Source organism: Pygocentrus nattereri, chromosome 18 (genome assembly GCF_015220715.1).
Source record: "Pygocentrus nattereri isolate fPygNat1 chromosome 18, fPygNat1.pri, whole genome shotgun sequence".
Classification (NCBI taxonomy): Eukaryota; Metazoa; Chordata; class Actinopteri; order Characiformes; family Serrasalmidae; genus Pygocentrus; species Pygocentrus nattereri.
Window position 1 is genome coordinate 20056076 of NC_051228.1, and position 17501 is coordinate 20073576.

General features: G+C 39.0%; 1 protein-coding gene across 3 annotated transcripts in view; it reads right to left on the reverse strand.

The window, feature by feature from the left end:
- kcnn2 (potassium calcium-activated channel subfamily N member 2) overlaps positions 1-17501 on the reverse strand; it is a 74148-nt gene that overhangs the window by 26778 nt on the left and 29869 nt on the right. For all 3 annotated transcript variants that reach the window (XM_017711209.2, XM_037547672.1, XM_037547671.1), the window contains exons 3-6: positions 14070-14488; positions 9636-9777; positions 8306-8416; positions 7110-7237 (exon numbers count right to left, since the gene is read on the reverse strand). In XM_017711209.2, coding sequence (XP_017566698.2) covers positions 7110-7237; positions 8306-8416; positions 9636-9777; positions 14070-14488 — 800 coding nt within the window. The remainder of the gene's footprint in view (positions 1-7109; positions 7238-8305; positions 8417-9635; positions 9778-14069; positions 14489-17501) is intronic.

Genomic DNA, 17501 nt, shown 5'->3' on the forward strand with positions numbered 1-17501 from the left:
GCAGCAGACTTTACTGCCGTAGTCTGGCTTAAAATCAAACTTACAGTCCCCCACCCACTGAAACCAAGACATATTTGATGTTTGCTTTTTTAGTTTTAGCACTGGAGCTACGGAGCTAATGTGGATAACAAGTAACTAAAGCTTACCCCACAAAAATAGCATTGTGCTATTTTTTCTTGTAACTATTTTACAAGCTTTAGCGCAATAATAAAGACATGATATGCAGTAGTTCATATGGAATTACTCCAGTTATTAACATTCTACCGTAAACTTCTACCAAATTCAGTTCCACCCTCATCCTCACCCTTTCATCACAACACAGCTGATTGGCTGAAATGCATTAATGAGGACAGCCACTGTCAACTAATTAACTTCGCTGCTATCTATCTCAATTCAGGGTCTGCATCCTTCGGAGGCTGCATTTAAAGGCTGATTCTGTCACAGTGGCGCAAATAGGCTGTCCCATTTTGAAGCCTCCTTCATATGCGGCAGATAAACGTGTCCTTCTTTCATTTGGCAATAAAAGATCCAACACCTGCATCCTTTACCAGCCAACATATCCTGAGATTCAATAGCCACATTTACATGAAGCCTAATAATCCGTTAATAATCCGACTAATAGCTCAATTGGAATAGAATACGTCCATGTAAACACCTCAATCGGAATAGTCTACTCCGATTGAGGCCATTTGGAATATAAATTCTATCCGATTGAACGAGGTGGGTAAACCTCCAAATAATCAGTTAAATAGAACAATAATAGCCATGTAAATGCCTGAATCTGATTACATTCCCAATCGGAATGTACAAGTACGTTCTGTGCATGTGCGGCGTGTCATAGTGAAAGGTTTATAATGTTCAACATGGTGGAGCAGAAACTGGTTTGTAGAGGAGACGAAGTTAATGCTTTGATCTTTAAGAGATAGTGGTGGGACTGACGTCCAGCTTATGTGTCTCAGAGCACAACGTCTTCCTCTCGCTGCTTCCTTTATGTCACGCTTCCATCAGACTCTAATTCCCAGAGATCTACAGGAGATCATGTGACTAATGAACTTGACTCGCGCTCCTATCAGCACTCTCACTCACCTGAGTTTTAATATGTGGCACCTGTGTCGTAAGTCATATGACTAGGAATATTTAGTATTTAAGCCCGGGCTTAGCATAGGTTAAATGCAAAGTATTGCAACTCCAAGCGTTTTTGTTATGACTGTCATCCTGTGTTTTCTGACCATTGTTTGGATTATCTGTCTTCCATCTTTTTGTGTTACCCCTTGAATACCATTGCCTGAGTTCTCTGACCTGTGTTTTGACCCATGGACTGTTTACTGTTTTTGATTTTGCTCACTGCCCTACTTGAGATTAAAACTCTCTTCTTACGATCTGCGCGCGTCTGAATTCTACTGCAGTGTTGCACTTTATAAGGACATGTGAAGGAGGTTTTTCTGAGTCTGACATCAATATAGCAATTAAAAACACAAGTGCGCCAACTGGAAACTCATCTCACGCTGACTGGACCCCACGTGATGTTCGCTGTCATGGTAACTAAGCGCTACTCCACACATGTGCGTCATGTTGCATTGGATTGATTGTAGTGAGCATATAAACGAAGATTTTCCATCAGATTGTTGAATAGAGTAAGAATAAACAACTCAGAGTGAATCTGTAATGACTGGCAAAAATCTTTGCATGTAAACAGAGCCACTGTGTGCTGGCGAGGATTCGAGAACATGGCGGCATCAACAGAGAAGTGAACAATGGCTAAAGAGTTAACTTTTAAATGTAAGTTAAGTATATATAAATATAAGTATTGGGTTTAAACTGATGCAAATAGCTAACAGTACAAACAAACAAACAAAACAAATGTCATCAGTAGCTGGCGGTAAAGCATATCCAGCTCTTATAAATGAAAAAACAAACAATTAAAGTCAAAGTTGGCACCATCTTTAAAGAACTTTAAAAGAACTTGACAAGAACGGTGTCTTGTGGCACAACATTAAAGGCGGGAACACTGCAGTTAACAATATGTATTGACTTCCAGTACTGTGCATAAAAGCTACAGAGGGATTCCTAACAACCACCTGTAAAGCCTGGTAGACACCAAAACTGTCCCCATCAGATAATCTGCACTTAACGCTTTCATCTTTGAGAGAGAGAAGAAAATCAAGCTGCTTCAGATCTGAAAACATCCACAGGCATTTCTGTCCATCCTTCCACTGTGAGAAGACAACTCAGTGCTGTGGGTCTGAAAGGATGTGTAGCTGTCAAGAAGCCTCACTGAGAAAAGGAGGCAGACACATCAAACAAAGAAGCCGAACAATGGACTGACCAGCCCAGAATCCAGACCTCAGCATCACTGAATGTGTTTGATTACTTCAAAAAAATGATCAACCATCTTCTAAGACTGAACTGTGGAGGTGTGTCTGCAGATTTTTGTGAGAAGCTGAAAGTGAGTCTCTTGAAAAGAATGGAAGCATAAAGGTGAAGAGTGACTCACTGAACACTCAGACAGCTGATGGTAAATGTAGTGGTCGAGGCTTCTGTGTGATTTTCTCTAAATTATGTTTTCTGTTTTTGCCTGATGCTAAAAAATGAATAACTTATCCTGGTTGTTTTGGAAAATTAAATAAACAATATGTGGTCTCTGACTTTTGCACAGTTTGAGGCAAGTAAATTGTTATCTACATTAACCTCGTAGCGCCAGTGTTAGACTAAGGAAGCAAACTTTGTCTCGGCTGATTGACTGTATGGGGTAAGAAGGAAATTGTGTACTTTTTACTGAACATGTTCAGTCACTGTAAAATGAGCAATTAGAATAAAGCACAGACACGTTAAAATGTTAATATTGTTGATGTGTATCGTATCAATACAACCACAAACTTTACAAAAAAAAGAAAATCTCAGAAAAAGCCAAAAAAGTGTCCTCAGTCAGACGCCTGACGAGCAGCCCTGCAGTCCAAACAGACTAAAGTGCTGAAGTTCAAAGGCAAATAATTTAAAAGCTACTATGTTTACTCTGCTGATAACATCAAACTGAACATAAAGCTAGCAGAGTGCGGTGGATGAATGGAGGGCGAGAGATAAATAAATAGATTTATTGAGAATTTACAGAGGACGATGGAAAGGAGAGACAGAGAAAGAGACGGATGGAGAAAAAACGAAAGAAAGACAGAGGCTAAGGCCGACAGAGAGGGCAAGAGAATAAGAGAGAGAGAGAGAGACAGAGAGAGAGAGAGAGAGAGAGAAAAGGAGAGAGAAAAAGAGGAATATTGAAGGGAAAAAAGAAGACAAGAGTGTGTGAGGGCACCGAAGGAGAGAAAAAGGTGAGAGAATGAGCAAAAGTGAGAGAGAATAAGAAAACAGATTGAGAAAGCAAGAGATAGACTGAGAGAAAAAGTGTGAGAAGACATTAGAAGAGTAGAAAAGGTGAGCATGAAAGAGAGATAAAATGAGAGAAGGCACACGGATGTGGCAAAGGTTGAAAGAAACAGAAGGACAAAGAAGTGAGAGTGAGAAGGGAGAGAAGAAAAGAGAGTTAGAGGGCATAGAGAGAGGGGGAGAGATGAAGGTGAGAGAGAGACAGAGAGAGAAAAATGACAGAAGTGAGAGAAAAAGAGGGAGGAAAAAAGAGAAGAGAGTTTGAGAGGACACTAAAACTTATTTCAAGTATTTAAATCTTCCCGGCAATACAAGTGCTAATATTTGTCACAGTCATACGGCAATCTTAAAACCGAGAGCGAGAGAGTAGAGGAAATAGAAAGATAGAGAGAGGGAAAGAGAGAAGGGAGAAATAAAGATAGAGTGAGAAATTGAAAGAGTAAAGAGATAGAAAGAGAGAGAGAAAAATAGAGAAATAGAGCAAGAGAGAGAGAGAGAGAGTTTATATGTGAAGGGAGGTGAAAATGGTCCCCTAATGCGCTCATGAATAGTGGAGTGGGGGTAAGGCAGGACAGTACGAGCTCAGGACATCCGGTATGTTCTCCAGTTGCCTCACAAATGTTCCTTATTCCGGATCGGTTTACATGCAGCCCTGCGCCTGAAATGCTGCTTCACAGCTACTCAGACTTTCATTAGAAACCACTTTCAGTTCAAAAGTATTTCTGTCAGTCTGGCTTATTGGTGTTAGATGAGGGTCTTAAAGAAGACGTGATTAATGCTGGGGTTCGGGTTCAGTGACCTTAAAGCCAGCTAATGGTTTGAAAAGTGACTGACTGCTCATTACTGTGTCTGTATTTGCATGCAAAATCTTCTGCCGATCCAAATACATTCTGATTATAGATTAAGACTGAGGTGTTTATATGCTTAAATGAAAATCTCTGTTTACATGCACACTACAAGAAGTCAGATCCAAAATCACACGTACTGTAGACATTACCATGGCAAATCACGTGAGTCCAGTCAGAGTGAGACGAGCAGCGGTGAGCAGTGCTTGTGTTTTTAATTGCTTTAAAATGATTAGACTCCGTAAAACGTATTTCACATGTCCATTTAAGAAGCCCGAGAGGAAGACGTCATGTTCTGAGACACGTATGCTGGACACATGTCCCACCGCCGTCTTTTAAAGTTCAAAGCATAAACTTTAGGAATTGTATTCTGCATGGACTAGTATTTCAAATGGACTAGTCTATTCCAAATATGCTGTTTACATGGACATATTCCATTCCAATTGATCTATTACTCGCTTTATTGATTATCAGGCTGCATGTAAACATGGCTACTGATCACTAGACATAAACATTTCACCTATTACTTCTAGACACATACAATGGCAAATAATTTGGAATACAATTGTTAGTCAACAAAGGGACAGTTAAGGTTGACACATCACTTAGTGCTTTCATGCGTGATGTCCACACATGTAGACACATCAGTAACCTGATAAAGTCTATGAAAAACAGATTCTGAGTAATAAAAACATCTTTATCAAGTCTAGCTATATTTGTAATACTTGCATGAAATGACTGCATGAAGCACTCAATAGCACTGCATAAAGATCTGACAGACTGCAGTACACTACAGGAGGTCTAGGGTGTGGCATTACATACAAATCTTTATGTTAGTTGATACAGACGGCAATGATCTGACATGTAGTACTGGTATGGTGATAAGTGGCTTGGATATCTGTGTTTATTAGTATTTAAAGAAAAATTTGTCAATATTGGTATTGGCAGGTTCCTTTCAAAACTCTTATTAGTAATAGAAAAAAGTACTATTGTGTCATCTCTAATAGTCAGTTAATCAAATAATAATGGAATAAAGTGCTCAGTGTACTTAAAATCTAAACACACAGTTTATGGGGAAGAAAATTATACAGTCCTCTTGATACGGCAGCAGTTACTGCAGCTAGAAAAATGCACAAGCCTAAACACTAGTTCTTAAGATCAGATGTCCAGTCCTATGGAAAAATTGTGCACCTCTGGTCAAATCTCATGTTTTTTATATTTTCTATGTGAAAATAATTGAACACATCCTTTACAGAGAGCACACTTAAATCTGGCACTTTTAATGAACAGTTTCTATTTATTTGCTTAGTTTAATATATTGGAAAAAATAAAACACAGAATATAAAATGTGCCACAACTTTTCCACTGGCCACATTTGATGTTTTATTTTTTTCCCCAATACAGGAAATTCATTAAATAAACAGTACTAGTGCATTAAAATGTGCAGAAGTGTGTTCTCTGTGGAGGAGGCATTTACTTATGTTCACCTAGAAAATCAACAAAACATAAACTTTGACCTGGGCATGGAAACTTTCGCACTCAACTGTACATTAGCATGACAGAAGAATTACAGAATGATTCAGTAGTAACATCTGAGAGAATTAATGACTCACTTTTCTGCATCCGTCTTGGTTTATGAATGCGACTCTGCAAAACTTCAGGTAAACCAGTATACCCATACACACACACACACATACACACTACTCACACCCACACACACACACACACACACACACACACACACACACACAAAAACACTCACGGGGGCTCAGAGTGTTTTGGGCTTCCCAAATAACAATCTGTCCAGTTGAGTGAGTGACGTTTACAGGCCACACTGCTGCTTTTAGACGCCCCATAAACGTCAAGCAAGATGACTGACGGCGCTAAATCGTGAGACCAGTCCAACATTCACGCATTAACACTCACTTTCAGGACAAAATTGAGGTTACAGGCTGAGCTCAAATTAATCCCAGCAATGAAGTGTATCACAAGGTCAGCGGGAATTTTCCATAAAAAGACTTTTCAGTCAAGATGCCGCTGTGGGAGCTGTGCCTTCAGTGCTAATTAAATGGAGGGTTGATATGTAAACAACATTGAAACTTAAAAAAAAAAGTTAAATTGCATTTCTAATGCACATTAACTATAAAAACATAGACCTTAAAACTGTAAAAATGGCACATGGCAGTTCTAATGCTCATTAACTATACAAACAGAACTTTAAAGCATAAATAAAAAAATAAAATGTTAAAGTTAAATGGCAGTTTTTTTAATCATTAACTATAAAGACATAAAGACCTTAAGACATTAAAAACTTAAAAGGCAATTCTAATACTCATTAACTATAAAAGAGAACTTTGAAGCATACATAACATAATTTTAAATGTTTATTATATGCCATTTTTATTAATTCATCACTACTAAATGCTAAAAAAGGTAAATGGCATTTCTAATACTGACTCATTATATATGAAAGCATAAAATCTGTAAAAAACCTTAACATTATGTAGCATTCCTCAAACACAGTTTTATCAACTTTGTGCATGTTTTTCCTGCTGTAAGGCACCTGATTCCACTCAAAAGCTTTGATAAATACCTAATAATAACAGAAAGAGCTACTTTCGCTGTATTAGGGAAAGGGGGAAAGTGCTGTATCCAGCTTGAGGAGTGTTAATCACCAGCCTATAGAGATACCTCAATAAAGCAAACCACAGCATGAGCAGAAATCATGAAAAACCTGTTTACAGTGCATTAACCCTTCACATTTTCCAGCATGGCTGCTACCCTGAGCTACAGGTGTCAAACAATTCAGAGCTCACAGCACCGTTTCCTCACTGACGCCACAGCAGACTGATACGTTGAGGGCTGTGTGTTGTGGGTGTTGGTACGTACTGGTGAATGGCTTGGAGGAATTTCCTCTGGTGCTTCCTGACCCTGGCGTGGTCCATCTTCCTCACCAGCTTGGTGTTCTTGTAGATGAGCCAGGTCTCCCTGAGAACGTTAGCAGCCGTGTTTTTCACCTGCAGTAGAAGAGGATCGCGTAGTTATTGCCACTAAAGCCATTACTATAGGTGTAACAATCAATGGGGGACCAATCAAGGCCTTCTAGGCCCTTTAGTTTTAAGGCCTTCTTAGACCTTTTTAGTTCATTTTTTAAATACAGTCATCATGCTTGTTGTGTTTAAGCCCTTAAATGGACAGGGCCTCCTGGCAGGCCCAAAGTTTTATAACACACATCTATAACCTATGAATAGCTCAACCAGTTTGCACTGAAGGCCCTGTAGTTACTAAATAATAAGCCTGGGACTTGAGGGATTAAACTGCAAATATTGTAGTAATACAAGACTTCCAGACTTCGATTGGAAATAAAAGGTTAAAGATCTTGAAACAACCCAGAGAAACATTATTCAATCAGGATTTTTTATCATAAAAGTATCTAGGTAGATACAGCCAACCTCTCCCATTGGGTAGGACTTCAGGAGCTGAACTGAAGGCCTTATGCTGCATTCAAGTGGTGTTGGAAATAACCATTATAAAGTCTATCAGAGATTACTGAACAACTCTACATAGACTGCAACTGTGTGGTGATTTATACATGCAGTTAGCATCATGCTAAAAATGGAGATAACTATTAGTTTCTAGCTACATTAGCCTTGTGGCTCCAGTGCAAAACTGAAGAAGCAAACTTCAGACACCAAATATTACTTGGCTGAGTGGCTACATTTGAAATAAAGAATGAACACTGTGTAAATGAGATTTTATGTGTAAACTATTACTTTAATTTCTGTAAATTATTTTTTAATTTGCATAGAAAGACAGACAGCATGTGTCTGCATTAAACTGAAGTGTTTTCCATCTTGCTATGTAACATGAGCCCACTCCCTGAATCTACTCTAATTAAATGCACAGCTTTACTTTGACATACAACTATTGCTAAGACCTGACAAACATCAATCCTGAATTGATCTTCACTCGGACTGATATATTGCTCATCCATCGTTATAGAGCCCGCTGTGTTTTTCTCTGCACGGTGCTTTTACTTTCTACACGGCTCATTTCAGCGCTTTACTTCATTTAAGCTCACTTACTCTTTTTGTCAGCTGCGTATCCATCATAAAGTTATGTACATGTTTTTCAGCTTTGGTTAGTTCCAGTTTTTTCGCCACCACGGCCACCACCAAAGCAGTGCATCCAGCGCCCTGAGACAACAAAACAAACAAATCAGTTTGGGGTTGGATTCATAACACATTACAACACATAAGGCATCCTTATCAATTTCATTACTCTTCATATTTTATAAATATAATCTGAAAGCTGCAACATTCTCCAGCTTTTAAAGTTTCAGTTTTACATCCTTTACCAATAAATCTGGAGGCTATGCAATATCACATTTTTGTTTTTATTTATCTGGGGTTTGTAAAGAACTGAATTGACAAAATGCACAAGCAACACAGTAGTGCCACATTAATATCGCTGCTGCACTGCTGTATATGTATTAATGTGTTTAGCCAGCGAGTTTGCATGGTGTGTTGACATTAATATGTATAGGGAGCCAGTGGATTTTATATGAAAGCGCCTTCTCGCCAGGTAGAGAACAACAACAACAAAAAAAAACCATACAATTTTCTCCTCCTCTCTATTTTTGGCATTACTATGTGAAAATGATGAGTTAGTATCTTGAAATAATGACTTATTTTCTCAAGATAATGACTTGTTTTATTTTGAAACTAACTTTTTTTAACATACTGATTTACTATGTTAAAATAATGACCTGATAAAGACTTGCTATGTCAAAAAACTGACTTATTTTGTCAGAATATGGACTTTCTATATCGAAATAATGACTTTTTGTGTCAAAAAGTGGTTTGGTAGGTACTAATAATTATATATTATTTCAAGATCATTCTAATTCTAATGTCTGCAAGATTAAGTAATTATTTCAAGATACTAAGTCACTATTTCAAGAAACTATATCAGTATGTTAAGATAATAACTATTTTTTTTGAGAAAAAAGTATTGATTTTGGCCATTGAAGCATACTGAATACACCTCTGCCAGGTGGGAATGGGCTTCAATAATTTAAAAATCTCCAAACTGGTTAGCTTTGGCTAGTTCTGTGCCTAACCACCGAGAATTACGCTCTATGCTGAAAGTGTGAGATGCGAAATACACTTCCATTGGGTCACCATACTACCTGTTCCTGCCTCTTTCTTGCTGATGCTACAGCATAATGATTTTTCTTCACCTAATAAGTTATTTAAAAAGCCTAAAAAAAAGCCTCAAAAAATTTGTCAGAATAAATTTACTAATAAAGATAAGATGATGATCATACCATGGAATCCAATCAGCCTCTTCTTACCATGCAGTACAAGAACTTAAGAGCCTACCAAAGGATACCAAGACATACAGTAAACTCACCATAATGCCAGTGAGGAGACACACCCCTTTGCCACAGTATGTATTAGGAACCATGTCCCCATATCCAATGGTTAGAAAAGTGATTGAGATCAACCACATGGCTCCTAAGAAGTTGCTGGTTACATCTTGGTTATCGTGGTACCTGAAAGCATGTGCATGAGGAACAAACATCATGATATAAAATGTAGCTGTAAACCTCTAAAACACAGCTACATTCATTTTCTGGTCCACATTGACACTCACTGGCCAGTTTATAAGAAACCCCTCGCTTGAAGCTCCACCTTGACAGTTAGCTGTCATCTTGCTTTTCATCAAAGCTCAGTTTCTGACCACAAAGACTCTATTGGCTATATATGTTTCTGATGGTGGTCTACTCTCAACCTACCAGTATTACTGCTGTGCTGAGAATGGCCCACTGCCCAAATAATACCTGGATAACAGTGGTCAGAAACTGACCAATGACCAATGGGGTAGAAGGGTGTTGATAAACTGTGCAGCAACAGATGGACTATAGTCTGCAACTGTACACCTACATAGCAGAACTAATAAAGTGGCCAGTGAATGGAAACACAAGGCAGGTGTTTCTAATAAAGTGGCCAGCGGGTGGAAGTTCAAGGTAGGTGTTTTTAATAAAGTGGCCAGTGAGTAGAAGCACAAGGTAAATTTTTCTAATAAAGTGGTAACTCAGCATATTTGTAAGCACAGACAATTCTGTAGAATAACATTAAATATAATTCAGTTATAATTTTACAATTTCGTGATTTGAAAGAAAGAAATCCTTGCATAAAGAAAGAAAGAAATCCTATTATAACAAAATGCTTGATATGCAAGTCACAGATAAGACAGATAGTGAATATTGCACCAAGTGTTAATCTGATCATCTTCCTCCACTGAATGAGTCAAAAGTTTGGGTTTCAATGTATGTTTTTTTTTCAAAATCTCAAAAACATTTCCAACTAAAAGCTTCAGCTTGAATGCTTAAAGTTTGTATTGAAGAAATTGTTAGATGTGAAAGGACAGAGAAACTGTACTTAAATGAGCATTCGAATTCTGTGTCAAAGTCTTACTCAGTTAAAAGTGTGAGCACAGAGGCAAAAATCTACTCAAAGTCAAATCTACTGACGTTTAAACATACAAAAGTGCATAAAATAAAAAAAAATGATATAGGTATATATAAATATATGAAGCTAAACTTTCTTTGTAGCTTATGATGACAAATTCCAGTCATAATTGCGTAAAGTACAAAAACAACAGTTAATTATAGTAACAAATTATAATTACTTAAGTATTTTCCACTTGTGCAAACTGTACATTGTGAAGCTGATGTCTATGTATGAATTTATTTACAAATCAGACGTAGGCACCCTCTGACATTTTGCAGTCATGTTTTTGATACAACAGGGGAAACAAGAAAAGGTCAGGCTCCTCATAAACCGGCTCTAGTGTTGTCTCAGGTGGATGCTAAGGTGTTGCTAGGCTATGCTGTGCTGTCACATGTTTTTGCTAATGCATATATATGTGCTAGTGCATATGTATGTATGTGAATCTGTATCTATTGTCTATGAGGGGCAGTGTGAGAGATGTGACATCATTTGTGTGTTTTCTCAGCATCTCGCCATTTATTTCCCAATGGAAAAAGAAATCGTGTCTGAAAGAAAGCTGTATACAACCAAAAGCACAAGTACACTATAACTCATATAGGCTCATCAATCCTGCAGCATTTTGTGGTTCTATCTTGAAAACGACCCATGACATTGATACCAATAAGTGTAGAATACTAAACCAAGAACAATTACACTGCTCAAAAAAATAAAGGGAACACTTAAACAACACAATATAACTCCAAGTAAATCAAACTTCTGTGAAATCAAACTGTCCACTTAGGAAGCAACACTGATTGACAATCAATTTCACAGCTGTTGTGCAAATGGAATAGACAACAGGTGGAAATTATTGGCAATTAGCAAGACACACTCAATAAAGGATGAATAAAGTGGTTCTGCAGGTGGGGACCACAGACCACTTCTCAGTACCTTTCTGCTTTCTGGCTGATGTTTTGGTCACTTTTGAATGTTGGTGGTGCTTTCACACTCATGGTAGCATGAGACGGACTCTACAACCCACACAAGTGGCTCAGGTAGTGCAGCTCATCCAGGATGGCACATCAATGCAAACTGTGGCAAGAAGGTTTGCTGTGTCTGTCAGCGTAGTGTCCAGAGGCTGGAGGCGCTACCAGGAGACAGTTTAAATTTGATTTCCATTGATGATTTTTGTGTGATTTTGTTGTCAGCACATTCAACTTTGTACAGAAAAAAATATTCAATGAGAATATTTCATTCATTCAGATCTAGGATGTGTTATTTGAGTGTTCCCTTTCATTTTTTGAGCAGTGTAGTCGGCTTGTTCAGGCCAGCTTAATTAAGAAAAGGCCTTCATGAGTACAAACCTTTGACTGATGCTATGGTTCACGCAGAACTGAATTTCTTAGAAGGCTGGCTACTGCAACTTTGCTGTAACCTTCCCTTTAAAAACCTAATTGAAGGATCTGTGTGCCTCCAGAGACGTTTGTCCTAGTTTTCCAGGCATCTTTAATCGCTGTTTAAAAGGTTACTACCCATCATTCAAAAGACACTTCCAGGAACAGAACGTAAGCAATATGATCCAGAATGAGGTGTGACAGGAGCACAGAGACGTACAGGAGAGCATAGACATTCTTACCGCCAGATACAGAGACCACATGCACTGAATAACTAGACTTCTAACACAAATGACTGGTTTATCATGCTGAAGTTTCCTCTTTATGACCTCAGTGTTTCTGGTTTAACCCTGAGATGTCTACAGATAAAGTGTTAAATGTAATTACATAATTAAGTACACAGTTATGTTTATGTGCATTCACATATTGTTAGGTTCATTCTGCATTTCCAGCTTTCTTCTGTTTGTTTTGGGCTGATATCCTACACTTCTCTTGTATTTATCCCCCCTCCAAGGTCGACACATTATGTGCACAGGTATATTGCTGTTGTCGGAAGAAAACCTTGTCTCTCCAAAATTGGAAATTTACAGGAGAAAGAAACAACATACTGTAGTTTTAATGCATGTCAGTGGAACCAGACGTCTTTCCAAGTCAATTTGGGCCATTTCTTTTGCACCATTCATCATGAAATTTACACACAATGTAAAGGGCAACAGGTCCTTTGAAATTATGTCAAAAACTGAAAAATGACAAAAATGGAGATACAAGGTTTTCTTCCGACAGCATTGATATGCAACAAAAACAGCCACAGTTAATTTTACATGAACATATCTAAGCTCTCTTTATTTCTCTGAATTAAACAAGCTGTTTTTTGTTACTGTGCCTTTAAGACTGCTATATTTAAATAAGCTCTGAGTGAGTGAAGGTTCTGATTTGCTGCCGTGTATTGTGCCTCATTCAAAAAGCAAGCTGGGCTGAAACACTCCTTACACCTTCAACATGAATAGACAGATATATGGACTCACTGGGCCTGGACTCACTGGGCCCAGAGTTTTATTACACACTTCTATAACCTAAGAGTAGCTCAGCCTGTTTGCACTAAAGTCCTTATAGTTACTGAATATTATAAAATGGATAGTTCTGATCCTAAAATCTGATTGGCTGAGCTGCTTTCAAAGCCATGTGAATGTCACTTGAATGGATTACACACTTTAAATGTTTGCCTTTCAGTCAGAAGTTGTCCCAAATGACTGAAGATTTCTTAGTGCACTAGTGCGCTATATTGTGCACTGTTTGGCTGCAGGATCCAGTATACAAATTCCTACGTAGTGTACTATGTAGGGAGCAAGCAAAAAGTTAAAAAATTCTTGAAATTACAGCAGTATACTATGATTAGCAACTGAACATTCTCCCCATTCAGGTTTCGATGGTTGCTTGGCAGCAAAACCATACTCTAAAGAAACTACATTTTTTGGGCAGAATACTGGTTTATGTCAATTATTATTAATAATAACACATTATTTTCTGAAATACTGTGTTTTTTAATTAAATTTTTTACCCCCGTTTTATAAAAGCAATAAGCCACGAGAAGCCATACACTACTGTGATTTTATCACAGGGAAGGGAGTTTTAGGCACTTCGCCTCATGTTGTGCCTAAGAATTAAAGCTTATTGCTTTAATAAGCCTTAGTATGTAATAAGACTGGGATTTTAAGGGGTTGATGTTTTGCTCTTTTTTTTTTAACTGCCACTTTTGACCATTTCCAGCCAGAATATTTAGGTGGTGAATATTTCAGTACATCCCTGCTAATCACTATCGTTCTAACTAGCGTGGAGCAAATTTCAAACAGCTAACAGTAACAGTGCTTATTGATGCTCCTGAAGGCATGACATCAGACAACACAGCACACTACAAGCCAGCCTAAACATCGAGGGAGTAGTGATCTGAGCCGGAGCACCTTTCACACGCCCTCACAGTCCAGGCGGCGATGATCCACAGAGAAATGGTGAAGACCAGCAGCACGGTACCAGGGCAGATGGTCATGAGCGTCTTCATGACAAAGCGTGTGTTGAAGTTGATCTTGTTGAGGGCGCCGATACTGCGCGACGAAGCGTCCGTGAACAGTTTGCTGTGCAGCAGCATGACGCGGGCGATCAGGTAGAGCCGCAGGAACATGGGAATGGACAGAATGATGTCCACGTCTGCATCCGTCTTGGAAGAGGTGTAATAGAAGGCCAGGCGCGCTGTCCAGGTGAAGGTGTACTTGCCCGGGATGGGGTGGATGGCGCACACCAGGATCTCCAGGCAGATGAAGAAGATTCGCTCATAGGTCATGGCTATCCTCCAGTCGTCCGCCGCGTTGTCCACCATGAACAGCTAAAAGTTGCAGAGAATGGAGTGAATAGAATGGAGAACAGAGTTAGAGAAGATACATAACATATACACTATTCCTCAAACGTTCAGGAACATTTTGCCATTTTCTGAAGAGGAGAATATCCCTGTAAAGTTTTGGTGATCATAAAGTAGCTCTGTACTGATGCTTTGGGGACATTTATCTACAAAACTTTTCATGTTCATCAGTGTCTTCCTTGGTATCAAGACCAGGTTTTTCACCGAAATAGTGATTTGACAGTTTTACACTACTTAAATGGGAATTCCACCTTTTATTTTAAACTTTTGCCCTGGTTCTATTACTGAGATATAAATAAAATGGTTTGAGGTGGAACACACTCACACCTATGGGCAATTTAGCGTGTCCAATTGGCCTGATTGCATGTCTGTGGGAGGAAACCGGAGAACCCAGAGGAAACCCGTACAGACACAGGGAGAACATACAAACTCCACATAGAAAGGACCCTGGTTGCCTGGCTGGGAGTCAAACTCAATACTCAATAGTAAATTTTACTTTTCTGTATGTCTGAGTGCATCAATCCACCAGAGGGCAGTATAGAGCCTGCGTTGTACATTCTGGTCAAAGTTTGTTGTCTGTTTAGTCCAAAGAAGGAAGCACAGAAAGACTACTGCAGGCGGCTAAGGGCTACCACACACTGAACAAAAAGCTCTTGCACCACCAGAGGGCCTGACTGATATGAAAATTCAGTCTCTGATATTGATTTTAAGGAACAGAAAGTCTCTTAAACCGATATCTGCTGACACAAGTCACAAATTAAACAGTGCCTAACTGACTGAAATAACTGTCAGATGTCAAGTGTTAATGGTCAGATATGACTAGTCAAGATAGTTCTCAAAACTTAAACTTCTTAAACTGAAATTAAACAGCAGAAACAAAATTTCAAAATAAATACTGAAGTGCCTATTGTGCTTGATTTCTGTTAATTAGCTCAAATTTCACATGAGGGTTTATAAGGTGTTTTACTCATGCAAATGGTTGTAGGACTACCTAGGTTCCAGGTAGCTGTTAGGAATGGAAAACAGTGGCGGCAGCTCTATGCCAGAACTTTTTACTGAAAGAGTCACTGTAACACTGATATACACAAAGCTCAAATATATGTTAATATTGGTTACAAGCTTCAAATATCTGTGTTTAATCTAGGATGGCCACAAATTTTAGTTGTGCACCGAGATAATCTTAGCACTAACATACTATTAGAAATCCCATAGGGGCGTTGCCAGAAATTAGCATAATTTTAGAAGTAGATTTGTATTTGACACTTATGGCTTGTACTGAAAGCCTTATAGTTGTAATAGTCCTAAGAGTCATAACTATCAACTGAATATAAAAGAGTTCTAAAAGTAATAAATCTCTACTGAATATATAAGAAGTTTAAGTATTTGTTGTACTGAAAATAACATTGAGCCTTAAAATCAGCTAATTTTATCAAGCAGCTGATGAATCGGTCAGGTGCTATTGGAGAGAGAGTATTTAAAGGTTCTAGCAGTTCATGATTACTTTGTGCTCTGATGGTTTCTCTAACTACACCTCTTCTCTGAGGGTGCTAGTGCTATGAGAACAGTTTACTCTGCTATTTTCCAAACAACCCCCCCAACCCCCCACCAAATGCTCCGTAACTTCAATCTCAGCCTGTCGGACCGTGCCAGCACTCATCCCTCACCGTTCTGTCTCTAACTCATCCTTCGAACGGCCATGTTTCTCTCCGAGTGGCCAGAAGCCCTTCGCACCCTCCTCCGTCAGATTCCTCCAGAGAAAGGCCCCCTCCTCCTCCTGGATCAATAAATAACCCCCCCCCCCCCCCCCCCCCCCCCCCCCAACCCCCCCCCCCCCGTACAGATCCCCGGCTGGCGTGTTGTCAAATCATTCCCTCCCTGACACTCGGTGCAGATAACCCCCCTAACCCTACCCCCCCAAACCCCCCGCGCACGCTCATCTTCACGCAGTCTGTCACCTCAAGGTCCACCTGGCAGCCTCCGTCAGCGCCAGATATTTCACCACCAGTGTGCAGCAGTCAGCACAATGTACAGCATCTCTCTCTCTCTACTCTATCCCTCTCTCCATCTCCCTCCCTCTCCTTTTCTTTCTATCTCCTTGTTTCCTTTCCTTGCTTCATTTGTTTTTTACTCTCTCTTCCCTTTTCTCTTTCTCTATCATTCAGTCTTTCTTTCTCTCTTCCTCTCTGTAACTCATTTTCTTTCTCTCCTCTCTTTATTTCTTTTCCTCTCCCTTCTGTCATCTTTTTATCAATTTTCTCTTTTCCTCGTTCTGTCTCCTTTTCTTTCTCTCTTCTGTCTATCTGTATCTTTTTCTTCTCCTTTCTCTATGACGTTTCCCCCTTCCTCTGTCTACCTCCTTTTCCTCTCATTTCTTCTCTAGCTGTTTCCTTTTCCACTCTTTCCATCTCCCTCTTTCATTCTTTCTACCTATCTTTCTCTATTTCCTTTTCTTTATTAATCTATTTCTTTTTTCTTCTTCTCTTTTTTCTATTTTTCTTCATCACTTTCTTTCTTTACATGTATTTCTCCCTCCTACTAGCTCTCCTCTCCCTGTCTCTACTCGTTCCCCTTCCATCTCCCCTTTCTCTCTTTCCTTCTTTCTGCCTCTCTTTCTGTCTCCTTTTCTTTCTTCATCGTTTCTTTTTCCTTCTTCTTCTCTCTCTTTATCTCTATTTTTCTTAATTACTTACTCTATTTTTCTTTATCCTTTCTTTTCATCTTTCTATCTCCTCTTATCTCTCCTCTTCCTGTCACTTTCTCTTCCTCCCTTTTTTTCTTTTTGTCTCCTCCTTTGTCTTCTTCTCTATCTGCTTTTTTCTCTCTCCCCTCCTCTTTTCTCTTCACTTTTCCCCTCCTTTTCCATCTCTCTCTACCCCCAACTTCCCCTCTTCTTTTCCTCTTTATACCATCTCCTTTTCTTATTTTTTCTGCCTCTCTCCTCTTTTCTTTCTCCTTTCTACCATTTCGTACTCTTTCTATA